Source organism: Gymnoscopelus braueri (assembly GCF_963280865.1).
Source record: "Gymnoscopelus braueri genome assembly, chromosome: 20".
Taxonomy (NCBI): domain Eukaryota; kingdom Metazoa; phylum Chordata; class Actinopteri; order Myctophiformes; family Myctophidae; genus Gymnoscopelus; species Gymnoscopelus braueri.
Window position 1 is genome coordinate 8,612,190 of NC_137622.1, and position 22,906 is coordinate 8,635,095.

The following is a 22,906-nucleotide window of genomic DNA, read 5'->3' on the forward strand; positions in this document are numbered from 1 at the left end:
ACTTTGTTTATCCTGTATCCTGTAAGGGTTCTCTCTCCTGTTTGGATAAAATTGGTATCCAGAGGATTCAACACCTGACAATAAAGAGATGGAAAGAAAGGGAGACCCCTGTTACTGAACAAACACTTAATAGCAAGTAATATAGAGTTGTTTTAACAAAACAAATATCATTAACTGCACCTTTAATTACTAACCCTTACATGATTACTTTAGACTTTCATGTTTATCTACTTCTCTACCTATGTTGCTATATAGACTTTATAGTATGTAGTGTTAATTGTATATTGCATATCGCATACACTCATAGTTTCTAGCAGACTTTGCCTGTCTTGTATAGGTTTTATATTTCTGTCTGTTATGTTCATGTTCTAGTTTTCATGGTTCTATGTTCATGTCTTCCCCAGCTGTATCTCATTTGTAATCAGCCATATTAGTCTTATTAGTTACCCAGTCGGTCCAATTGTCTGGTCAGTCTCAGTCTGTCTGTGAAGTATTCAACGTTCAATTAAAACACTACCTGCCTGTCCTGCATTCGGGTTCTCACCGCACCAGTATGTGACATTATTATATTTTGAGTAAACAGTTATAAATAACTATTTAACCACTTAAACCCTCTATACTACTTAGTACTACTTAGTGACATGCTTCTGTTCTTGGTCTGTTCTTGTTTCCTTCTATACCGAATCTCTTCACTGAAAATAACAGATCTACATAACCCGCCACAACGTGACAGAATAGGGATGCTAGGGCTCAAGGGGTGGGTGGAATAATTGGTGGAATAATCACAAATCAATAGAGATTTTTTTTGTATTGCTAAGCTCTCATATTACTGTATGAGAGTCTTGCAGGCTTAGCAATAGCCGCATTATTGGTGGAAGGAACCATCAACTTTACCACACAATTACAAACATCCTCATCATAATAAGACTCAAACCGTTTATTTCACAACAGACAGACGTTAGATTTCAGATATCTGAGTGTGTGCCTGGCCTGTTCCGTTGGCCTGCCTACATATCACATTTATTTTAAAAGAAGAACTTCTGGTGGCATTTTGTGACCCATCATGATTCACCAAACAGCAGCCTGTGTGTTTTGGCCCTGGGCCCTCTGGTGTCAAAAAGGTTTAGGCTGCTCTCCACTGTTAGAGCACCTTGTTAACCACGGCCCAAAATAGGTCCCGAAATAGGGACGCCAGGTTGTCAAAAATGTTCAAAGATATTTCAAATCTTCAAGCTCACGTGTCACGATGTTGGCGATGTTTTTTTTGTTGCTATTTTTGTTTATGTACACTTACAGTATACATTCATAAACGTATTTATATTTATACCTGTTAATAACTCATACAACAATTTGAATCAAACATCATCGTCCAAGTGCAGAGGGCCAAGCAAGACCCTAAATCTCCTTTCGTTTTTGATACTTCATTCCTAATTCCCTGTATGTTACTACCTGTTTACTCCAATTATGTATTGTTCTTGTATTCTTAGTTGTATCTCTTTTTTATGTATCTGTCCTGTGTTTTATAATGCGATACTGCCATGACGTATGAATTTCCCACATGGGATCAATAAAGAACCCTCCGTGTTGCAGGGCTACCTGCGACAGTGCAAGAAGCGCGTGGACATGTTCAACGATGACCAGCTGAGGGTGATCTTTGGAAACATCGAGGAAATTTTCCGCTTCCAGGTGGGCTTCGTCAGAGACCTGGAGAAGCAGTACAACACAGAGGATCCGCACCTGTCAGAGATAGGACCCTGCTTCCTAGAGCATGTGAGTGGAATTTCACAGTACTGTAGGCTCGGGCCGTTTCCAAAATATTACACTGGGAGTCCTGCCAAAATGATCGATAATGTGAAAATAATCGATCTGTCTCTCTCTCATGTGTATATATACATACACACACACACACACACACACACACACACACACACACACACACACACACACACACACACACACACACACACACACACACACACACACGCAATGAACAGTCCCTGAAGATACTTTGGATGGAGGTTGGAGATACCTTAAAAAGGAGGACGCGGTACTAAATCATATCGGGTTTTAAAAAGGCTCATGATTTTCATGTATTTAATGTACTTTCTTCAACCCACTGTTTCTCAGAAATGGAGGAGGCCAAATCACATTGGATATATCCTGTCCACATTGGCCTGTCTCTCCTCATCACGTAGTACAGTAGGCTATATCTGAGAGACAATTCAGGGCTCCTTGCTTAAGTTGCTTCATTCCCTCTGGTCATACGTGTCTTCTGTATTCCTGCCCCGCAGCAAGATGGCTTCTGGATCTACTCCGAGTACTGTAACAACCACCTGGACGCCTGTATGGAGCTGAGCAAGCTGATGAGAGATGGCAGGTACCAGCACTTCTTTGAGGCCTGTCGTCTCCTCCAGCAGATGATTGATATCGCCATCGACGGCTTCCTTCTCACCCCCGTCCAGAAGATCTGTAAATACCCACTGCAGTTGGCAGAGCTTCTCAAATACACAGGCCAGGAGCACAGGTACAGCACAACACTCAACAGACTGTGTTTACAGGCATGCTAATACACTGATCTTACCAGGGATATAATAACTCTGTTATTGAAATGGTCATTTAAACACCGCTATCTGATTTCCAAAATCATGGTACGGTCTTAATCGGGGTCAGCCAAACCTGATTAAAGTGGCAGTTTGTTTTTGCCCGATCTTTTGATTTATTTGGTCATGTGAGAGTTTTGTTGGATTTCTTTCTGATGTGCACATGCCTGAATACATAGCCGTAAGACCAAATAAGAAACCTTACTTTTGAGTAAAACATGTAACCCGGGGTTGTTGCTGTAGTCAGGCTAATGCTATGCATGTAATATAAATAAGATATAATAAGATAAGATAAACCTGTATTGATCCCCGGAGGGAAATACAGGTGTCATAACAGCAACGGCAGTGAGAACGAGAGGTACAGGTAAGAGTAAGAGTCAAGAAACAAACCAAGATAAATAAGAATAGAAATATTGAATACTAAGCTGCTGGCCCTAGATATCTGCACTGGATCTCTGAAGGAGTGAATGAGAGAACATGCAACAATGCACAATTGCCAGTGAATATATAAAATGAATATATTTACAGTTTATCAACAATGAGTATTTGGGTGAATATATGCAAAGTTAACAGTGATTATGAGAATAATCATGGTCTGTCAAAAAACTTGAGTATCTGGATGAATACAATTATCAACAGTCTATGAGTCAATGTAAGTCTATTCTGTTCGGTCAAAGTTCAGCATTGTACATCCTACATGTGCAAGTAGTCCTTGGTCTTTCCGATGTTGAGCTGGAGGTGATTGTTGTCACGCCACCCTAAGAAGCTCTCAGTCTCCACCATGGCTGTGTACTCCTCCTTGTTGTCATCCATGATGCAGCTGACAATGGAGAAGTCATCAGAGAACCTTTGTAGGTCGTAGGTGTAGCGTGTGAACAGGAAAGGTGACGGTATCTATGTATATTTGTTATTGCTATTATTTTGCCCAGACCTACAGAAGGTTCAGCTCATATTTGCACATTCCATGGTCCCCTCAGCAGCAGTGCTTCTGTTTGTAGCTAGTTATCTTTCAAACCAGGCGTTATAGCCACACAGGATATACAAAATAAAATAAATTGTTAACACTGTTTTGATTGGTCAAATAGCCTTCCAGTGGCAGCTTCCTCTTCTCAAATTTTCCCAGATGGAATAACAGACTGTATGTAGCATTCTAAGACTGTGGAACAGCTTGAGAGACTAGGTAGACACAGTTCAGAAAGTGGGTTGCACACATCCAGTTTGTCGCTGGTGCTGGACACACAGTAACCGTTCAAAGGAATGAAAGTCCGCACAACAGCATTAATGCTGTTGTGTGTTAACTTTTATTCCCTTGAACTTGATAGACACAGACCTTCGTGCGGAGATTTGGGTCTTGTTTTGAATGGCCCGGCGCCGGAGTCTTCTAGCTTGTTTCATTGCATTGTCGATGCTGCCGTCTGCCGGTACTGACAGTCGTCCATCTGCAACAGTGAAGGCAGGTGGTGTGGGCGAGATGCTGGCACTCCGTTGGCAGACTACTTGGCGCGCACACACACACACACACACACACACACACACACACACACACACACACACACACACACACACACACACACACACACACACACAGACACAGACACACACACACACACACACACACACACACACACACATAGACACACACACACACACACACACACACACACACACACACACACACACACACACACACACACACACACACACACACACACACACACACACACACACACACACACCTCTGGAGCTGTTGGCCTGTAGCCTACCCTCCAGTCTGTTCTTGTAACTGTGTACAGTAAACTGTGTACAGTAAACGCTACTTCAGTCTAATTAATTACTGGCATAACCTGATTATTCCCAGTAATCAGGGTATAACTGTGCATGTTCTGTAAATACACACACACAGAGACCAGGAGCACAGGTACAGTTCTCAAACACTCATTCACAATGCTCTGTCAGGGCTGCCCTTGATTGCACACACGCGTGAGTTGTGAAATGTACTCGTACACACGCAGTCACAGGACTGTATCGTGACTGTGTGTGGGGCTGCATCAGGTCTTTGACAAAGCGCATGTTCCCAGCCAGGGTGGGACTGACGCCAGATCACCATACTGTGCCTGCCAGACCTCCATGTTTCACTGCTAGGAGCTGAGGAGGGACTGCCAGGCAGGCACGCGCGCACACACACACACACACACACACACACACACACACACACACACACACACACACACACACACACACACACACACACACACACACACACACACACACACACACACACACACACACACACACACACACACACACACACACACACACACACAAAACATATCCCATATAAATGGTACGTGCAAACCACACAATTGCAGACACACACACTTCCATAGAATTGGATCAGTAACATGTCTTAGCCCGCAGGATAAACCCAGCTCAGTTAGCTTGCAAGTACTTAAAATGAAAGGTGTATGGAGAGACAGGAGCTGATTAGAATTAAATAGCAGTGTATGATATTGACCCTATTCCAGCAGAGTTACTGCCGTTATACTCTTTAAGAGTTTATGCCCTCTGTCTTTAATAGGTCCAGCCAACATTTTATCATCCTGTTTTACTGGGGGGCTTCTCCAACGGCAGCATCTTACCATACAGACCATATCGGCATCAATACATGTCATTGTCTACAGCTTTGGCCATACATGAACTTAGACCGGTTTCCTGTTAATGGCTTTAGTTTTAGATTTTTGCATTTGTTTACATTTTCTCAATATAGTCATTAAAACATAACCGAACTTACCTGAATACTTGAGTCATGTTGGCTAGACATCACTGAGCAATTAACTCATTCACTGCCAGGCTTATTTCAAGCTTGTTGATCCATATGCCACAGGCAGGAAAAATGGAAAAGAGTAATTTTTTTCTCCGTTTACATTTTAACATTGAAGTGGATGGAGCATTAACTTTTTGAAAATAGTTTTCTCCTAGTTCCTTTGAGATAAAATACATAAAATACCCCCCAAAAAAAAAAAAAATTGGAAAAAAAAATTGAAAAAAAAAGAAGAAATTAGGTGACGTCAAAAGACGTCATTGGCACTAATGGCACACTGAAAACGGCCGTCAAAAGACGTCATTGGCACTCAATGAGTTAACAAGTCATGGGTGTTTGAAAGTCATACGTAAATCAATCAATCTATAACGATAATGTAACTTTAATCAAAAAGGTGTAATAAAGTTCACTATGTTGAATTATTAAACCTCTGCTAGTTGATTTGCATAGCGTGCTGACATAAATGGAATCCAGTTGGTTCCTTTGAAATCAAACAAACCACGGTATGATTAAAACAGAAGGAGGAAGTGCTGCCTGGGTTCAGTCACAGTGGCTTTCTCAAACAGGTGCTCTTCAGTGAAATAGAATAGAATAGAAGAAAAGAAACAAACTAAAACAAATTCCGCTTGTGGTGATGCAGACTATAGGGAGAAAAATACTGAGGCACAGGTGAAAAATAATACATTTATTTCCGAGTAAGGCAACAAAGAATGACCAACGAGTTTCAACACTGGGGTCTTCAACAGGGGGTGGAGACCCTGTCGAAGATCCAAATGTCGAAACACGCTGGTTTTTGTCCCTATACTCTTCATCACCACAAGCAGAACGTTGTTTTTGTGCTTCTATAGAAACTACGGTGTGCTTTGGAAAATGGTTGGCATTAATGTTAAGAAGAGTGGTCAGTGGGCTAAACATGCCAGTCTACCGGTATGGTCCTTTTGAAGATTTGAAGAGTTATGTTCATAACAGAAGTTCATGGAATTTGGTTTATTGCGCTTTACAAATCCCAAAGAAGGCAGCTAGGCAGCTTGTCTGCCAAAATGGCATGTAAAGAAGTTTCTCAGAGCAGTTATTAATGCTCCTCGTCCACATTAAGCCTGATTTATACTTCGTTGTACAACAGTGTATGAAAAATAGCCATTGTACAAGTTCACAACACGTGAGCTTGTGAGCTTGTAGATCAGTTATTTCCGACACACAACACCATCATACATGAAGCAGTGTAAATGTAAATGAATAAAAATGAAGCATTACACCTTGCTGTTGTTCCTGATAACACCAATATAGGTGTGCTTTTCCACTTTCTTTGATTATGGTGTTCAACTAAAATAAAATACACCAAAAAACACATCTCCTATAATACAACACTGTTAAATATACACAGTCACCCTCATTTATCAACGCAGCGTATAAACCGGATTATATTTTTCCATATATTCGGCCGTACACCAACGGCCAAGTCACATTTATCAACGAATCCTACACAGCTGATACGCGCCTACATTTGGTCCCAGGCTTGATAAATGTCACGGCTGAAACCTAGCGTCATTTAAATAACACGCCCTTAAATATTCTCAAAACGCCCCGATTTTACGACATGAAGAAGGACCAGAATACGACCAAAGACATCAGAAGCCAATGAGAAAGAGTTTCCCCCGCCTGCCTCGCCACACACGCACACGCACACGCCCCCTCTCTCTCTCTCTCTCACACACACACACACACACACACGCCCGCCCAGCTGTGTTTTTCATGTATTGTAATACGTACCGTAGCAGTACAATCTTTGTCACGTAGGCTTGTAGCCTACATGAATGACATATTATGATACCAATCACATCGCCATGAATGGAATACGTTTGTATATTAATTTATTTAACCCATACCGAGCAGTGCACAAGCAGTCATGTAGATATTCCCCGTGAGACTCGGACGGGCGACAGTGGTTTCGGTCCGCCACGTTAATAAGAGATTGGAGCGTCGGGTTTATATCCTTAACCCAGACAGGTTGTAGTCTTCATAACTCTCTATGACATAACTCCATACCATAGGACAAGCTACTGTAAGTTTGTACACCTCACTGTCCATGAAAAGATCGTCGGCAGTCCCGACCGCGGGACTCCCGAGTCCCGACGCAAAAGCGCTTGTATATTTTGAAAATAGCAGATCTACAAGCTCACAACGCGTCGCGATGCGACCCGTTTTTGAGCTTGCAGATCTGCTATTTTAAAATAGCCAATGCAACTGAATGACTGTTAAAGCAGTTTGTTTAAATTACTTTATAAAATGTTATATTTTCACAGGGATTAATTATTAGTGTGTAGATATACATTTAGGAGTGGATTATGTGTCCAGATGCCTGTCAGACAGTCAGACAATGCTGCTCCGCAGGTCTAGAATGGAATAAACGGGCGCAGCCAACGTCAACAACTGGTCTCGACCAGACGTGAGATCTCAGCGTATGGTAGGATGAAGCCCACGTCAGGATATATTGATAAATGCCGAAAGGTGCGGTGATCTCGCCCTACGCCCATTATTTGGGCTGCACCGCGTTGATAAATGAGGGCCAGTATGAGCAATAAAATGTAACCCCCCAAACAGCTACAGTATAACTATCGACAGCAATGGGCTGTGAGGTTTATTTATTAGTAAATTAAGTTGTCAGAACTCACAAATGAATATAGAACACTTTTAATAATGCACAGCAGTGGAAGGAAATAAGAGACGTTTAAGCCCCAGGCTTTGCTCAGCGTTTCTGAGACATATGTGGCTGTGACCCCTGTTAAACAACAGCCAGAGATATGCTGGAGATTAGCAACTAGCTGATACAAATCCTCAAAACATCATACAAATGCAAATACTACTAAGAAAAATAGTAGTAGGACAAATTAAGTCACAAGAAGATACAGTACGTATCACATTCTGTTATTGCAACAACCAATTGATTTATATACTGACAATAAGAAAATGCTTGAATATGCATTATGTTAACTCATCATGTGCAGAACCTCCACAGAAACTTTTTCGAGACTTTGACGTGGAATGAATAGTGTTAATAGCCTATCTACAAGCTCACAATGTGTCGTATCACGGTTATTTTGGAAATGTTTTGACAATTTCAGCAAATTTCACAAAAATACAAGGTGAAAGTGTTCTAGGACATTTTCATATCAAGCACCCCAATTTGAATATGTTGTGCCAGGGACCCTCATGAGAGAAGATTTGATAATATTAATGTCAAGGTTTGTCAACACTTTTCGAAAATAGCCAATCTAGATTATATATTATAGATTATAGATAGATGGCTATTTTTGAATAGCCGAAAAAGACAACTCATGAGCCCCTGGACCCCACTTTGAGAACTAGTGCCCTAGGACATTCTGTAAGTAGTGCTTATGTTTATGTTTATTAAAGGATCCCCATTAGAGACACATGAATGAGCCTCTAGTGTTGTTTTTTAAAGTAATTTTGTTATAGATTGTAGATAAGATACGTTTTTGGGCAGAGCATTCCAGAGTTCTATTGACCTATATATGTACCAGTGAGTTTTAGAAAATTAGTTTTTGTTCTTATGTTACCATAAGCTGCTCCTCTGGTGTTGTACACATGTTCAGAAGTCATTTGTAACTGGTGAGCCAAGCTAGACGGCTTATTGGTGCTAATAATGTTCCGCAGTAGCATTAGAAGACTCACCGATAATTTCTGTTCAACCATTAGCCATGCCAGATGTTCATGCATATTGCTAATACTTGTCCTGTATGAACATCCTAGTGCCAGATGAGCCGCTTTATTCTGAGCAACCTGTAACTTTTTAAAATCAGCTTTTGTAGCTGACGACCAGATTACAGGGCAGTATTGTAAATGAGACAGAACCAAAGAATGAATAACTGATTTCATTATAGAGGGAGTGATGAAAGCAGAACACTTCCTAGTCATACCGATTCCTCTTCCCATTTTGGTAGTGTATCCAATAGGCCCCTCTTTAGAGAAGTTTCCTCGTGTCCTAACAGCCTCAATACCCATGAACCGTAGCCTACAAACTCCATGGTCAGCAGATTTCAAAAGCCTGGCTACAGGCGACCTGTCATCCTCATTTCTGGTGCTACTCTTATGTTCAGTGATCCTAATTCTCAATTCCCTTTTTGTCTTCATGCCTACGTAGCAAAACCCACAAGGACATTTTAATTTTTAGATAGGTTTAATAGGTAGATTGTACTGTATAGTATGTGTGCTCCTACTTTACATGAGTTTCTACCCTGTTTTATTTATCAATATGCACTGCAGTACTATTAATACTAATGTGTATAATTTGTTACTACTGTAGTACTGTCCACTTTACCAGCATGGACATTTAATGGTTTTGTTCTTTTGTCTGTGTTGCATTTGAATATTGCTCAGTCAGCCATCTATCACACGGATGACCACCCTTCTTTTTTGATCCTTCCTAAGGTTTCTGCCTTTTCTTTTCCAGTCCGGTTATTTATTTCCTTTGTTCAGAGTTTTTACTGGGCCGATAGAGGGTCTAAGGACAGGGGTTGTTGTTGTTGTTTGTTTCCTTTGTTAAATGTTTGAGTTATTTTGGGGGTACTTGTCACTGTTCATTTCTACGTGAAATGTGGGCCTAGTGTGAAGCCATTCTGAGATTGCAACAGTGATGAAGGTCTATACAAATAAGTATGTTTCGCAATGCGCTAGATCCCTGGGAGATGGATCGGATCCCTGGGAGATGGATCGCTGAGGTGGAGCAGAACAACACCTACCATCAGCTCCCAGTACTTACCGCACGACTTGCCACACCCAAGCCACGCTACTCATATGCTGTGTTGGCGGTTCCCGGGATCGAACCTATGACCTTGTGGTCTAAAGGAGTGTGCTCTACCGACTGAGCTATCAAGACACTACAAACAAAGTGTCCATATTTTAGTCAGTACCTCTCACGTATCCCCCTTTTCAATGCGCTAGTCCCCTGGGAGACACCTAGCATCAGCTCCCAGTACTTACTGATGTACGTGATTGAGAACAAGGCAATGTTGCCATTAAAAACATTGCAACGTGGGCTTGATTCTGATTGCACTGTAATCTTAATTGTGTCTCCATAGTGACTATCGCTATGTGGCGGCGGCTCTGGCAGTGATGCGGAATGTGACCCAGCAGATTAACGAGAGGAAGAGGAGACTGGAGAACATCGACAAGATCGCCCAGTGGCAAGCCTCTGTCTTGGACTGGGAGGTGTGTGTGTGTGTGTGTGTGTGTGTGTGTGTGTGTGTGTGTGTGTGTGTGTGTGTGTGTGTGTGTGTGTGTGTGTGTGTGTGTGTGTGTGTGTGTGTGTGTGTGTGTGTGTGTGTGTGTGTGTGTGTGTGTGTGTGTGTGTGTGTGTGTGTGTGTGGGAGTTAATGTAGGTCATTATGTAGAGAGAGTTGCTGATCATTGCTAAATAAACCCCTTCAGGGTGAAGCAGGACCAGCATGAATCTTGCTTATTACACGGCTAGTTGAACCAAATCAATCATTTGACACAAAATATTGATTCTAAAATGATTTTATTATTAGTTTACATGCTTACACACAAAAAATAGTCCATTAAGGATTTACGATCTATAGCAACGTAAACGGATGCAGAACCGTGATCTGACATACAGAAACAACAGCTGCTGTAACTGACATTGAGTATTCAAGGTGGGGCTTTTGGTTAATTGGTTATGTAGGTTAAATTGTACATACAGTGATGTGAACTTGAAGCTACAATTCGTGTGTGTGTGTGTGTGTGTCTGTGTGTGTGTGTGTGTGTGTGTGTGTGTGTGTGTGTGTGTGTGTGTGTGTGTGTGTGTGTGTGTGTGTGTGTGTGCGCGTGCAGGGTGATGATATCTTGGACAGGAGTTCGGAGCTGATCTACACAGGAGAAATGTCGTGGATCTATCAGCCCTACGGACGCAGTCAGCAACGAATCTTCTTCCTGTTTGACCACCAGCTGGTCCTTTGCAAGAAGGTAGGCCTCCTTCTGTCTGTCCGTCTGTCTTTCTCCCTCTTCCCTAAAATTCTCTTTCAATCCGTCTCTACGTCAGCCATTCCTTCTGTTGCAGGGAAGAGAGCAACAGCAGTTTGGTTGAGCCAGAGATAAATAAATGAGAGAAATTATGTAGACATAAGGCAGTCAGGCAGGTGCTCTGGCACTGTTTGGCTCCTCTGTGTGCACGTGTTTGCTCTGTCCCCCTCCCCTCCCCGTCTCTTTCACATATTCAGCCGATCCCTTCTAGCTCTCTCCAGTGCACTCCTTCTGTCTAACTCTTCCCTTTGTGGAAGCTTACCCCTGAAAGTCCTTGTGGTTTCTGCATAGCTCCAAAGTATTAATATAGGTTTGATGTAGGGCACACAGCTCAGATGAGGAGAGACGTCACACGCATAACGCCAATCAGAGCCTCAATAAATGCAGCTATTAGACCAGTGGTTCTCAAAGTGGTGTTCTTGAGGGGGTTCCAGGGGGTCCCCAGCTAAATGATGTATCAAAATTCATAGGACATGGAATGCTAAATGAGTGCAAAGATATAGCTAAGAAAAAATATATTGTAAAGGTCCTTTATGGACGTTTTTGAGGGAGAACAATAATTGACATACAAGATGAACTTTCGGCCACCGAACTACTCGAGGACCACGGAAGTCAGGAATTATGTAAGTTGGGAACGATGCAAGTTGGGAATGCATGCCCCATCCAATTATGCAGTATCTGTTGGACCTGTTGTTAGGTACCCAGTGCGTCAGACTTCAAAACCGAATGAGCGTAGCATCCTCAATTCTGCCACCTTAAGCTCCGCCTATACTGTCTTATCGTCAGTGCCACCGTTTCCAAGCCGTACGTGGCTGGTCTCACTGCTGTCTTATACATCTTCCCTCTCACTCTTGCTGGTACCCTTGTGTCACACCAGAAAGTAAGCCACACCATGGGATTTACGTATACTGTATGTGGACAGTGACTTTAAATGAATTGAAACAGGAGTGGAGAGACAGAGACAGAATGTGACAGTTATGGATTGAAGCAATCATGGAAAAAGTATTTCATGAACAAAACTCCGGCACACTGCTCTTGCTCAGCACGTAAGACACTCTTGATGAAGGTCCAGAGGGACCGAAATGTCTGTCAATTTGAGTAAAAACCGATGCTGCTGAGCAGTAGCAGTGTGCCGGATTTTTGTTCATGAAATACTTTTTTTAATGATTGCTTTAGTTGTCACTGTCCAATGCACCTGCATCTGAACAAAGTGGATGTGCGATTTTTTCCTTTGCATAGACAGTTATGGATTAAAATTAGTTGACAAGCTAACAAACCTTCAGCTCTGAGTTTTATAGGCTTTTGTATTGTTGGGAAAAAATCGATTCTTGTAAAAAAAAAAAAAAAAAAATTGCTTACCATAATCACAGTAAACATTTTTATGTCTTCAATCATATTCAAGCCACTTGCAGTTCAGCACAACTGTGTGTGTGTGTGTGTGTGTGTGTGTGTGTGTGTGTGTGTGTGTGTGTGTGTGTGTGTGTGTGTGTGTGTGTGTGTGTGTGTGTGTGTGTGTGTGTGTGTGTGTGTGTGTCCAGCTGATGCTCGTTGACGCTCGTTAATGTTACCTGCATCAAGGCCATGATGTTCTAGGTATCTAAGATACCATCAAATCCAAGAATGACCCTCTCTGGTATTATATATATTTTTAGTTTCAACTGTTGGAAATAACTAGGCTTCACTTGGTTGTTAAAGTCCAAATGACAACAATATGACTGTTGTCAATTAAAATAGATAAAACTGATTGGCAATCATTTTTAAATGAGAATCGTTTTTTGAATCGAGAATAGTTTTGAATACATTTTTAATCGAATCGTGACCCGAAGAATCTGAATCAAATCATTAGATAGCAGAAGATTCACAGCCCTATTCTCATCTGTGTGTATGTGTGTGTGTGGTGGGTGGGGAGATAACTTGTGAGAAGACATCCCGACTCCCCACGACCTCGCCAACGTGCTGGGAAGGCGTTGCGTAACCTAAAAGACAATTTGTGTGCTTGGACAAGACCTGTCCAAACACTGAGTGCTCGTCTCTAAATGGAGCTGTGTTAGTTTGGGGCCTAATGCACCGAGGCTGTAGTCTCCTGTCAGAGAAAGCTTTATGCTTGGATAGGCTCAGCAATACACAGACACACACACACACACACACACACACACACACACACACACACACACACACACACACACACACACACACACACACACACACACACACACACACACACACACACACACACACACACACAAATGCACGCACACACAGCTCATACTCAGAGAGATACACATGCATGAATGAACACACACACACACACACACACACACACACACACACACACACACACACACACACACACACACACACACACAGAAGATTACTTAATCTTTTGTATCTTGTGTGTACACACACCCATGCACATTTTCTTATACACAGAAACACACACACACACACACACACACACACACACACACACTTAAGAGAAATCTTGCAATCTTGCGCACACACACACACGCATGTGTGTGTGTACACACACACACACACACACACACACACACACACACACACACACACACACACACACACACACATGCTTTCCTCCTGCCCTTCCTCTACGCTCCTCTTCCCCTCCATTATCTGTCCTGAACATCTACAGCATCAGGAATGCGTGTATGTATGTCCGTCTGTTTACCACAACAACGTGTTAGCATGCTGTTAACATCGGGCCTGGCCCGCCTTTCCTCCGCCCAGGAGAAGCGAGGGCCGCGAGACACGCTTCATTATGAATCACCACGTCCTTCCTTTCTGCGGGGTCCTGGGTGCAACGCGTGTAACGTCTGCCCCGCGGCCGCGTTTGTAGCCGTGTAGCGTGTAGCATGTCGGCTTCCTTCCTCTCATCTCTCTTATCAGCACCTGGAGACGCGGAATCATCTCTGCATGCTCATTAGCACGCTGGGCTTGTATTATTTGTCCTTTTCTTTCTGTGTACTTTTTTTTCTTCCCCTTTTCTTCTAAACTAGGGGGTCCTCAGAGTTACTACAGGGGGGCCGCCAAAATCTTTGTGTTAGGATATTTATTTTATACATTAACCACTTGAACCCTAGCATCCCTATTCTGAGGGGCTACGCCTTGCACTGCGAGGGGTTGTGAGCTTGTAGATCGGCTATTTTTGGCAAAAAGGTATAGGTATAGAGGGAAAAAGGAGCAGACTGACCAAGTAAAAGTTATCTGAAACACAATTTTATACAATATAGACCATAACATGAGATGGACCACCATCCTTTATTGCCCGATGTTATAGATCAGTGATTCTCAACCGTTTAAATTTCAACTTGGTCTGTGTCTCAGAGGAGGGCTGTGGACATTTCAGAATCAGAATCAGAATCAGAATCAGTTTTATTGTCACATCACAGGTTTACAAGGTAAAAAAGTGGGTGAAATTCGTTTTTGTACATCGTTCCCATCGCAACGTTAGTTTCCATAGAAAGAAGAGGGGGGGGGGGGGGAGAAGAAGAGGGGGTGGGGGGCAAGTGGGAAGGAGATCAAAACAAGAGAGCAACAGAAGGCCAGACAAGTTATCTACATATTTACAAAGTACCTGAGAGAAAAAAAAACTAAGGTGCCTGAGCATAGCAGCAATGTATGTATACTGTGCATGTTATACTTATACTGTGCATGATATACATATGGACGTTAAGGTGCTTAGAGGAAAAGAGCACAAAAACCTGCCTACCAGTGACATCATCGATAGTCAGGTGTTTGTTTTTTCAAACAAGATTTTGAACACGAGAACAATGGCTTCATGCTTACTTTCCAGGAATAGAAAGCCTGCAATTTCTATTAGCTGGGATTCCCCATCGATGATGTCACTGGTAGGCAGGTTTCTGAACTGTCAACAGCCCTCCTCTGAGACACAGACCGAGTAGACAAAAGATTTTAAAAATATATTTGTATTGATTATTTTTTTTAACATACATTACATACACTATCACACACATTCACACACATACTGTATACCCTTGCACTTGCATAATTATCCCAAAAAATCAATAATAATAATTATTAAAAATAAAAAATAAACAAAAATAAATAACATTTACGTCCCCTTCTAGTTGTGGTGAGGATTCCGTTTCGTACAGTCGTCCGTCGTGGACGACAAACGTCACATCCACCCATATGTTTTCAGCCTCTATTTATCTGATCCTGGAGTCTGACCCAGCACAACACAACAGCTTGTTCTTCTATTCATATGCTCAGCACCTAATCTTGTAAACATTAAGCCTGTTTCAGACATTGCGACCCATCATGAGCTTGTAGATCTGCTATTTTCAAACATTTTGTACTTTTACTTTTGGTACTCTAAGTATATTTTGATACTTTTACTCAAGTAACATTTTGAATACAGGCCTTTTACTTGTAACAGAGTATTTTTATATTGTGGTATTGCTACTTTTACTTAAGTAAAAATATCTGAGTACTTCTTCCACCACTGTTTACGGTGCACGACGTGATGAGCAACCAAGCACAGATCAGGCATTAGGCTTAAAATCATAATTCCTTAATTTCTCTTACGTCAGAACAACACAAAGATGCACTGTGGAGATTTGTGCTGCCGTGTGTGTGTGCGTGTGCGTTTGCGTTTGCGTGTGCTTGTGTGTGTGTGTGTGTGGGGGCAACAGATGGAGTGAGTTGCATAAGACATATTTTTCAGCACACCTAGGGACGGATGCCTGCAGGCTGACAGCACACACACACACACACACACACACACACACACACACACACACACACACACATACACATACTGTACACACACACTGACGTCCTCCCTGCCTCCCCCGTAGGACCTGATTCGCCGGGACATTCTGTACTATAAGGGACGCATCGACATGGACCGCTACGAGGTGCGGGACGCCAGCGACGGGCGCGACGACGACTTCAACGTGAGCGTGAAGAACGCCTTCAAACTGTGCAACAAAGACAGCGAGGAGATGCACATCTTCCTGTCCAAGAAGCTGGAGGAGAAGCTCCGCTGGCTCAGGGCCTTCCACGAGGAGAGGAAGATGGTGCAGGAGGACGAGAAAATCGGTTAGTCGACGCTTCTGAATTTTTATCCTGAAAAGTAACAGTTTTTGACATATGAGGTTTCCACCCAACAGAGAATAGTTAACGAAACACTAACGAAATAACAAAAACTGTAATTGAAAAAAAAAAACATTTTAGTTAACTGAAGAAAAAAAAAAACAGGGAAAAAAACTAGCCTTAAAAAATATATATAATAATAACTAACTGAAACTGTATTATTGTGTGTTTACAAAACTAGCTAAAATCTGAGAGAAAATGTTCTTAGTTTTAGTCTTTGTCAAAAGTCTTGCTATAAAACACTAAAACTAATAAAAAACATAACGAAAGCTAAGCCTTTCCCAAAAGGAAATTGAACTAGCAAACCCGCTTTAAAAACTAATTCAAACGATCTGAAATTGAAAAAACAAAGAGAAAACGAAATCAAATAAAATAACTAATAAAAACATTCTAAACTAATAACCTTGCTCCGCCCGCACCTCTGCATTTGGAACGCACTGCTCCTGCCGACAACAGGGATTTGATATTTTGCAAACAAACAGTATTTACTGCCGCTCTGTATGAAGCGACGTCGGCACAAAACATTCACCAGAAATGGACTACCCCCTCACAAAATATATCATACTAGGTAGGAATCAGTGCATGGTGTAGTTCTGTGTATTGTGAAGGCCTGTGAAGCCAAGAAATGGCTTGTTTTGTTTTAACCCATTAACTCTTACCCTGCCAGAGTTTTTTCAAAAAGTCTGTAGCCTCTGCCAGGGTTTTGACCGATTTTGGTACCTTTTCGCATAGCCACAGAATATTTTTCTCCAGTATGATTGATCCCAGATAATTTCTAATCACAGATGAGATTCAGGTGTGGTTTCACAAATGTCAACGAGGTCAATTTGACCTTGTTGTCATGTGTTGTTTGATGTTTGAAAATAGCTCAAAACCAGTAGTTTCAAACCAAAAAACATTGTGAATTGTTTGTCCGTTTCAATTTTAACATTGAAGTGGATGGAGCAGCAAATCTTTGGGAATTGTTATCTCCTTATTTGTTTGGAATATCGAAAAGGTGTCGATCTTAAATAATTAGAGAATCTTTTTAGAAATATTTTTTTTTTTTTTAATTTTTTTTTTTTTTTTTTTTTTCAAAGACGTTTTTAAACGTCTTTGGCAGGCAATAGCTGAAGGCCCAAAGACGTTTATAAACGTCTTTGGCAGTTATAGAGTTAAGGCCTGAGGTTCCGATTCTACAAAATGTCTTCTAAATCCTAACAGTTTTCAGAAAAATGTTGCTATATCAGTGGTTTTCAAACTTTTTCATGTCAAGGACCCCCAAAATTATATGTATTTTACCGCCGACCCCCATCTGAAAATGTTTTGTTCCAGGGACACCCCCCCCCAGAAGCAAAGATTGTTAACTCTTTGACTGCGGTTGACTCGATAACGCGCTAGTTTGTCCAGTTGGCCGCGACGCGTTAGACGCGCGTTCATTGTTTAATCTCTGATCGCGCTATTCTGCTTATTTTTCATTCTAGGTTTCGAGTTCCACTTACTTCACCCACACCGGCATCCGGTTTTATGACGCAGATTCCGTTGCCGGTTTTCTTTTTTTTTTCCCGGTCATTTTCGGCCAGAATAGGGAAACACACGGTTTTTCACACGGTATAAAAAACGAACGGAGAGGTCCACTTCTATAATCTATAGTCTGGGTGACGAACAGTCATCGCCGTCGTGTATCACATCGTAATTTTGGCCGATCGGAGAATCTGAGAACACGTCACATCCGGTTTGACGTATTTGACTGTTTGGCTCTGTTTGGGGGGGGGGGGGGGGGGCAGCGAGTCAGCGAGCTGATGAAGGTGTCTGTTTGCTGCTCTCTGCTGGTGGAACCGCAGCTAGACAAACTATATGAAAATTAAATAACAAAATAACAAACAAAAAAACACGAAAATCGCTGGCACTGGGGGAGTACTTTATGAAAATACTCTGGCAGTCAAAGAGTTAAGTTAAAAATGTTTGCTTTAAAAATATATATACTGGTATTCAAAGATTTGCACAAATGTTCACGATTTTTTTTTTAAATAGCCAAAGAAATCTTAAAATGACACAGATGCGTTCCCGGTCTTAATGGATTAAAGCTACAATTCGTACGTTTATGTAGTTCTCTCCTACTACAATAACTATACCACCCCCCGCTCTACAGTAAAGATGCCGACACATCTAGTCACAATCCGGTGCACCGTCTGTTTAAAACAACTTTATAGATTATTTTCAACCAGTAGATGTCCTACCTGACACCAGGGTAAAAAAAATCTCAATAGAAGAGTAATGAGACCATCTCCAACCACTGCAGATGTACTAGTTATGTTGTATATTCTGTAACATACTCTACAATACAGATTGGTTATAATAACGTTTTATTCTTTACAATAAGCCCCGGATTTTCGCTTTAATGCAGGCTTTTGGATGCTTATAAAAATTCAATTGGAAGTCATTCAATGGAAGTTCTGATCAGATCAATCTGGTCATTTTTTATCAACGCAATCATATCCTGGTTTAGCTTACCACAAATACAGCTGAAGCGAGGACACTATTTTGAGCATTGTTGTTAGATTACGTGGAAGTGATTGAATCTAGATTGGGTGTTTTTCATTGTGTTAAACTTGTGCGGTCAAGCAGTGTTGTTAACGTGTTGTGTTGCGCCGGAATTTGTTTTTCATTCAGGTTTCGAGATCTCAGAGTACCAGAAGCGTCAGGCGGCCATGACCGTGAGAAAGGTGACTAAACAGAAAGGTGAGGCATCACGGAGACAGCAGGTGACTTCCTTTTTCTTCACATAGACGCTGTGCTCTGTCTTCTCATCGCTGTTTACTCTCCGCTTACCTGCTCACACACGCACATAATACGTGCACATACTGTACCACCGCTTGTTATGAATGCACCCGGACTAGCCGCGCAGCGCTGCAAAGAGCTATGCCCAATTGATGCCTCGCCAGAAGACGGCGTCTCACGCCGAAAATAGCCAATCCATAAGCTCACAACGCGGCGTGGATGCGACGCGCTGTGAGCTTGTAGATCTGCTGTGTTCGATGCGCGACACCGTCTCTTGAAAAGATAGAAGTGGATTCATGTCTTCACAGTATAGATGATTATTCATGGCATTTGGTTTCCTTTGAGTTCAGTGTCCCTCTCAGCCCGTTAATGAGGATGAATCGATGTGGTTTGTTAAACAGTTTGTTAAGCATCAATGAAAAGACAGAGGGCTGTTTTTGCATGAAATGTGACGTTAAAGGACAGTTCTAGTGTGTTTGACATTTGGGTTCCTGTGTCATTCTAATCTCAAAATAGTCATATATACAGTATAATCTTTTGTCCGTTATTGAGCAATCGGGGGCAGCCATTTTGTCCCAAGACACAGCCATGCACACATACTTTCAGTGAAACCTCTTCCCCTGCAATGTTTTTCTCTCCCTGAAAGTTAGCGAGTAGACTAAATCTTTAATAGTTGGAGATGTGATTTCTCCTCCCGAACTGTATTCTGGCACACAGCTTAGGAAATGATTTTCATAGCGTTTTCCAGTTTTTTTATTATTGGTGGGTGTTTGAACTAACATTCATCCATCCAGCCCCTAGACTAACATGCGAGACAATACAATGCAACAGCGGTGTTAAATGAACACAGAATCGCATGGCAAATACCTCCGTAATGGAAGAAAAAAGGTGTCAAACAAGTGGGCTGAGAAATTCCAGTCCAGACCAGCAAGAACCCACATCTGAAAACCACTTGTATTGTCCTTTAAAAAAACAGACATTTTAGTGGCAGGATAGATGTGTCGACATACATTTATCATTACTGATGTTGGTGATACTCCTATTTCCATGGCAAGCATGACCAATGACCATCCATTAATTAATAATAAATAAATATATTATATGAATATATAAATATTCTCTCTGACGATCCCTGTGTATGTACAAGTCTGTCAGAGAGGTGTTTGTTGTGTGTGTGTTTTCTAAGTGCTCTGTGTGCGTGCGTGTGCGCGCGTATGTGTCTGTGTACATGGCTGGCACAAGGTGAAGTACTCTCTTGAATTTCAGATTCATTTATAGATTTCATCTTGAGAAAGAGGGCCATGTTGTATGGACATGGTTTGAGAATGATAAAGGTATATGCATTAGAGTTCTCTCTAGAGGTAGTGCTACGAGATGCCATGGCAACTGCTATAGCGATGGGAGCCATTGTGATTGGAGATGGCATTGGAGCATGCAGTCACAGTCCAATCTGTCTTCCCCAGTGTTATCTTGTCTATCCCCAAGATAAACAGGTCTTCGCCACGACCCAAATAAATCCAGCCCCTTCCTCTCAAAACCCAAAACAGTGTTTAAGAAAAGATTTCTGACAAAAGACACTGGGCCCTGTTTAGACAAACTCTTGCACAAGGTGGCGCATTGTCTAAAGCGCATTGGTGCAAATGCCTTGGGGGTGTGTCCAACTCCAATTGGCAAATGTTTGGCGAATGTTTGACCAATAAGAGATTTGGTGTAGAGGAAAATAGGAGTGGGCCTAGGATAGACCCCCGAGGGGTTTAGGGTTTAAGTGATTAAGAAAAGAGAGAAGAGATCTGCTGTTTCGCAACGTTAAAGCGTGCGGCCATCTACGGGAGCAGCATTACTAATGTGATATAATGTCAGTGGCCGTGCTGCGGCTTTTAAGAGTCACGCCTTCCTCCTGTAATGTCTCCCCATTTATGTCCAAAAGACATCTGTGATATCTTGACAAATCAGATAAAAAATCCATCACATACTCTTAGTTATTAGGTTATTTTATTTAAACCACCTTGTCTAGTGGGAACAAGAGAGTATCATGCACCCCCTGGAAATATACTTCTAGTTAGTGTTTCTAGATTGGAAATAAATGTTTACACGATGATGAGCTATGTTAAAAAGGTCAAAATGTCCCATATAGTGCTGCCATTATCGAAACATCTATTTGCACTATACATCAGCCAATTTTGCACCTAACTGAACAAATAAGGTGTCTAGACCTATGTTTTGTGGGTCAAGGATCACAATGGAACTTCTTAAAGCGATCACATGTACCTGTGGCATGCTGGCGTGCAAATGAGGGCTGCCATTACAATATAAACAGATTTTTACCAATTATTATTATGCCAACTTATTATGCTAACTCACCAATGTGTTCATAAAGGTGTCTTCTAACACCTCTCAATTACCTCCAACCCAACTACACTGGGAAACTTCGTGGAGCCCATCAAAGTTGAGAAGACCTGGTGTGAAAAGCTGGGAAATGTAAATTGGCCAATGTGAGCTTGTGGGATGTCTAACTATGGGTTTGTGGGGGTGCTGAATCCATTCCAATCATTAGTTGTTTTTTGTTTTTGTAAAAATTACTCACTGGCCAGATAATTGGCCATGCCTACTTTTCAGGGGTCATATCCATCAAATTGTGGTGGCCATAATTTAATAACACTTGATATTTTTTGTTGAGTGGTATATTTAGATTCTTGGGGTTCCTAGAAAGTCAAATGGAAATGGGTATATTTTGGCATTAACTTTGAAAGGTTGATCTAAGAGTCTATGACATCAGAACAACGGAAACAACATAAATGAATCTATTACCATGGTGCAGCCATCCCCTTACCAGGTGTATTCTGATAATCCATTTCTTGTTCCCCACACCAATGATGAAGTAAGTACATGCCACAGGTACATGTGATCACTTTAAGAATAGTTACATTTTGATCCTTGACCCTCAAAACATAGGTCTAGACACCTTATTTGATTCCTGACATAGGCAAACCAGCCAATCAATGTACATCTAATGCCCTCTTTCACTAGCAGGGAAATACTGCACAGGGGGACTGCGCTAAAGTTTAGACGAGGTCAGAGCTCAGTCCTCTTTCTGAATTTTCTCAGTCCGCCTAAGACAGCACACCTCATTTTAAGAGGTGCAAAGACATTTGGATACTTAAATAATTACACGTGAAATTGACAACTACGTCGGTTGTAAACTGGCAATGATAATTGCGCTGCACTTTGCGCCGATTTGCGCTGGGTGTAAGATAGGGCCCACTGTTTTTATTCTTTTTCTTCCAAGATGCCATGGCAACTTTTGAATATTTCATCTCCAGATATTAATTGTACTTTTATTTATTTTGTAATTATAATAGTATAGTTGTGATGCTTGTAGACCATAGCAAAATTACATTGTAGACCGTAGTTGTGCATATTAACAGCTTTCTGTTGTTGTTTTTTTTGCCACTAGTGTGGGTGCTATTCAATCAAACGCGCTGTCTGCAAGCATAGAAGCACAATGTACCTTCATCCCCACGCTTGATCACTGTATTCCATGTGATCC

General features: G+C 41.7%; 1 protein-coding gene across 7 annotated transcripts in view; it reads left to right on the top strand.

Moving 5' to 3' along the window:
• Window positions 1-22,906, top strand: part of LOC308075810 (rho guanine nucleotide exchange factor 9-like) — an 82,154-nt gene that overhangs the window by 52,211 nt on the left and 7,037 nt on the right. For 6 of the 7 annotated variants that reach the window (XM_080415772.1, XM_080415774.1, XM_080415773.1 and 3 more), the window contains 6 exons: window positions 1,591-1,770; window positions 2,292-2,524; window positions 10,521-10,650; window positions 11,275-11,406; window positions 16,302-16,545; window positions 19,252-19,320. In XM_080415772.1, the coding sequence (XP_080271898.1) occupies window positions 1,591-1,770; window positions 2,292-2,524; window positions 10,521-10,650; window positions 11,275-11,406; window positions 16,302-16,545; window positions 19,252-19,320 (988 nt within the window). Of the gene's footprint in view, window positions 1-1,590; window positions 1,771-2,291; window positions 2,525-10,520; window positions 10,651-11,274; window positions 11,407-16,301; window positions 16,546-19,251; window positions 19,344-22,906 lie in introns of all 7 variants that reach the window. The other variant, XM_080415775.1, reaches the window with a different exon arrangement.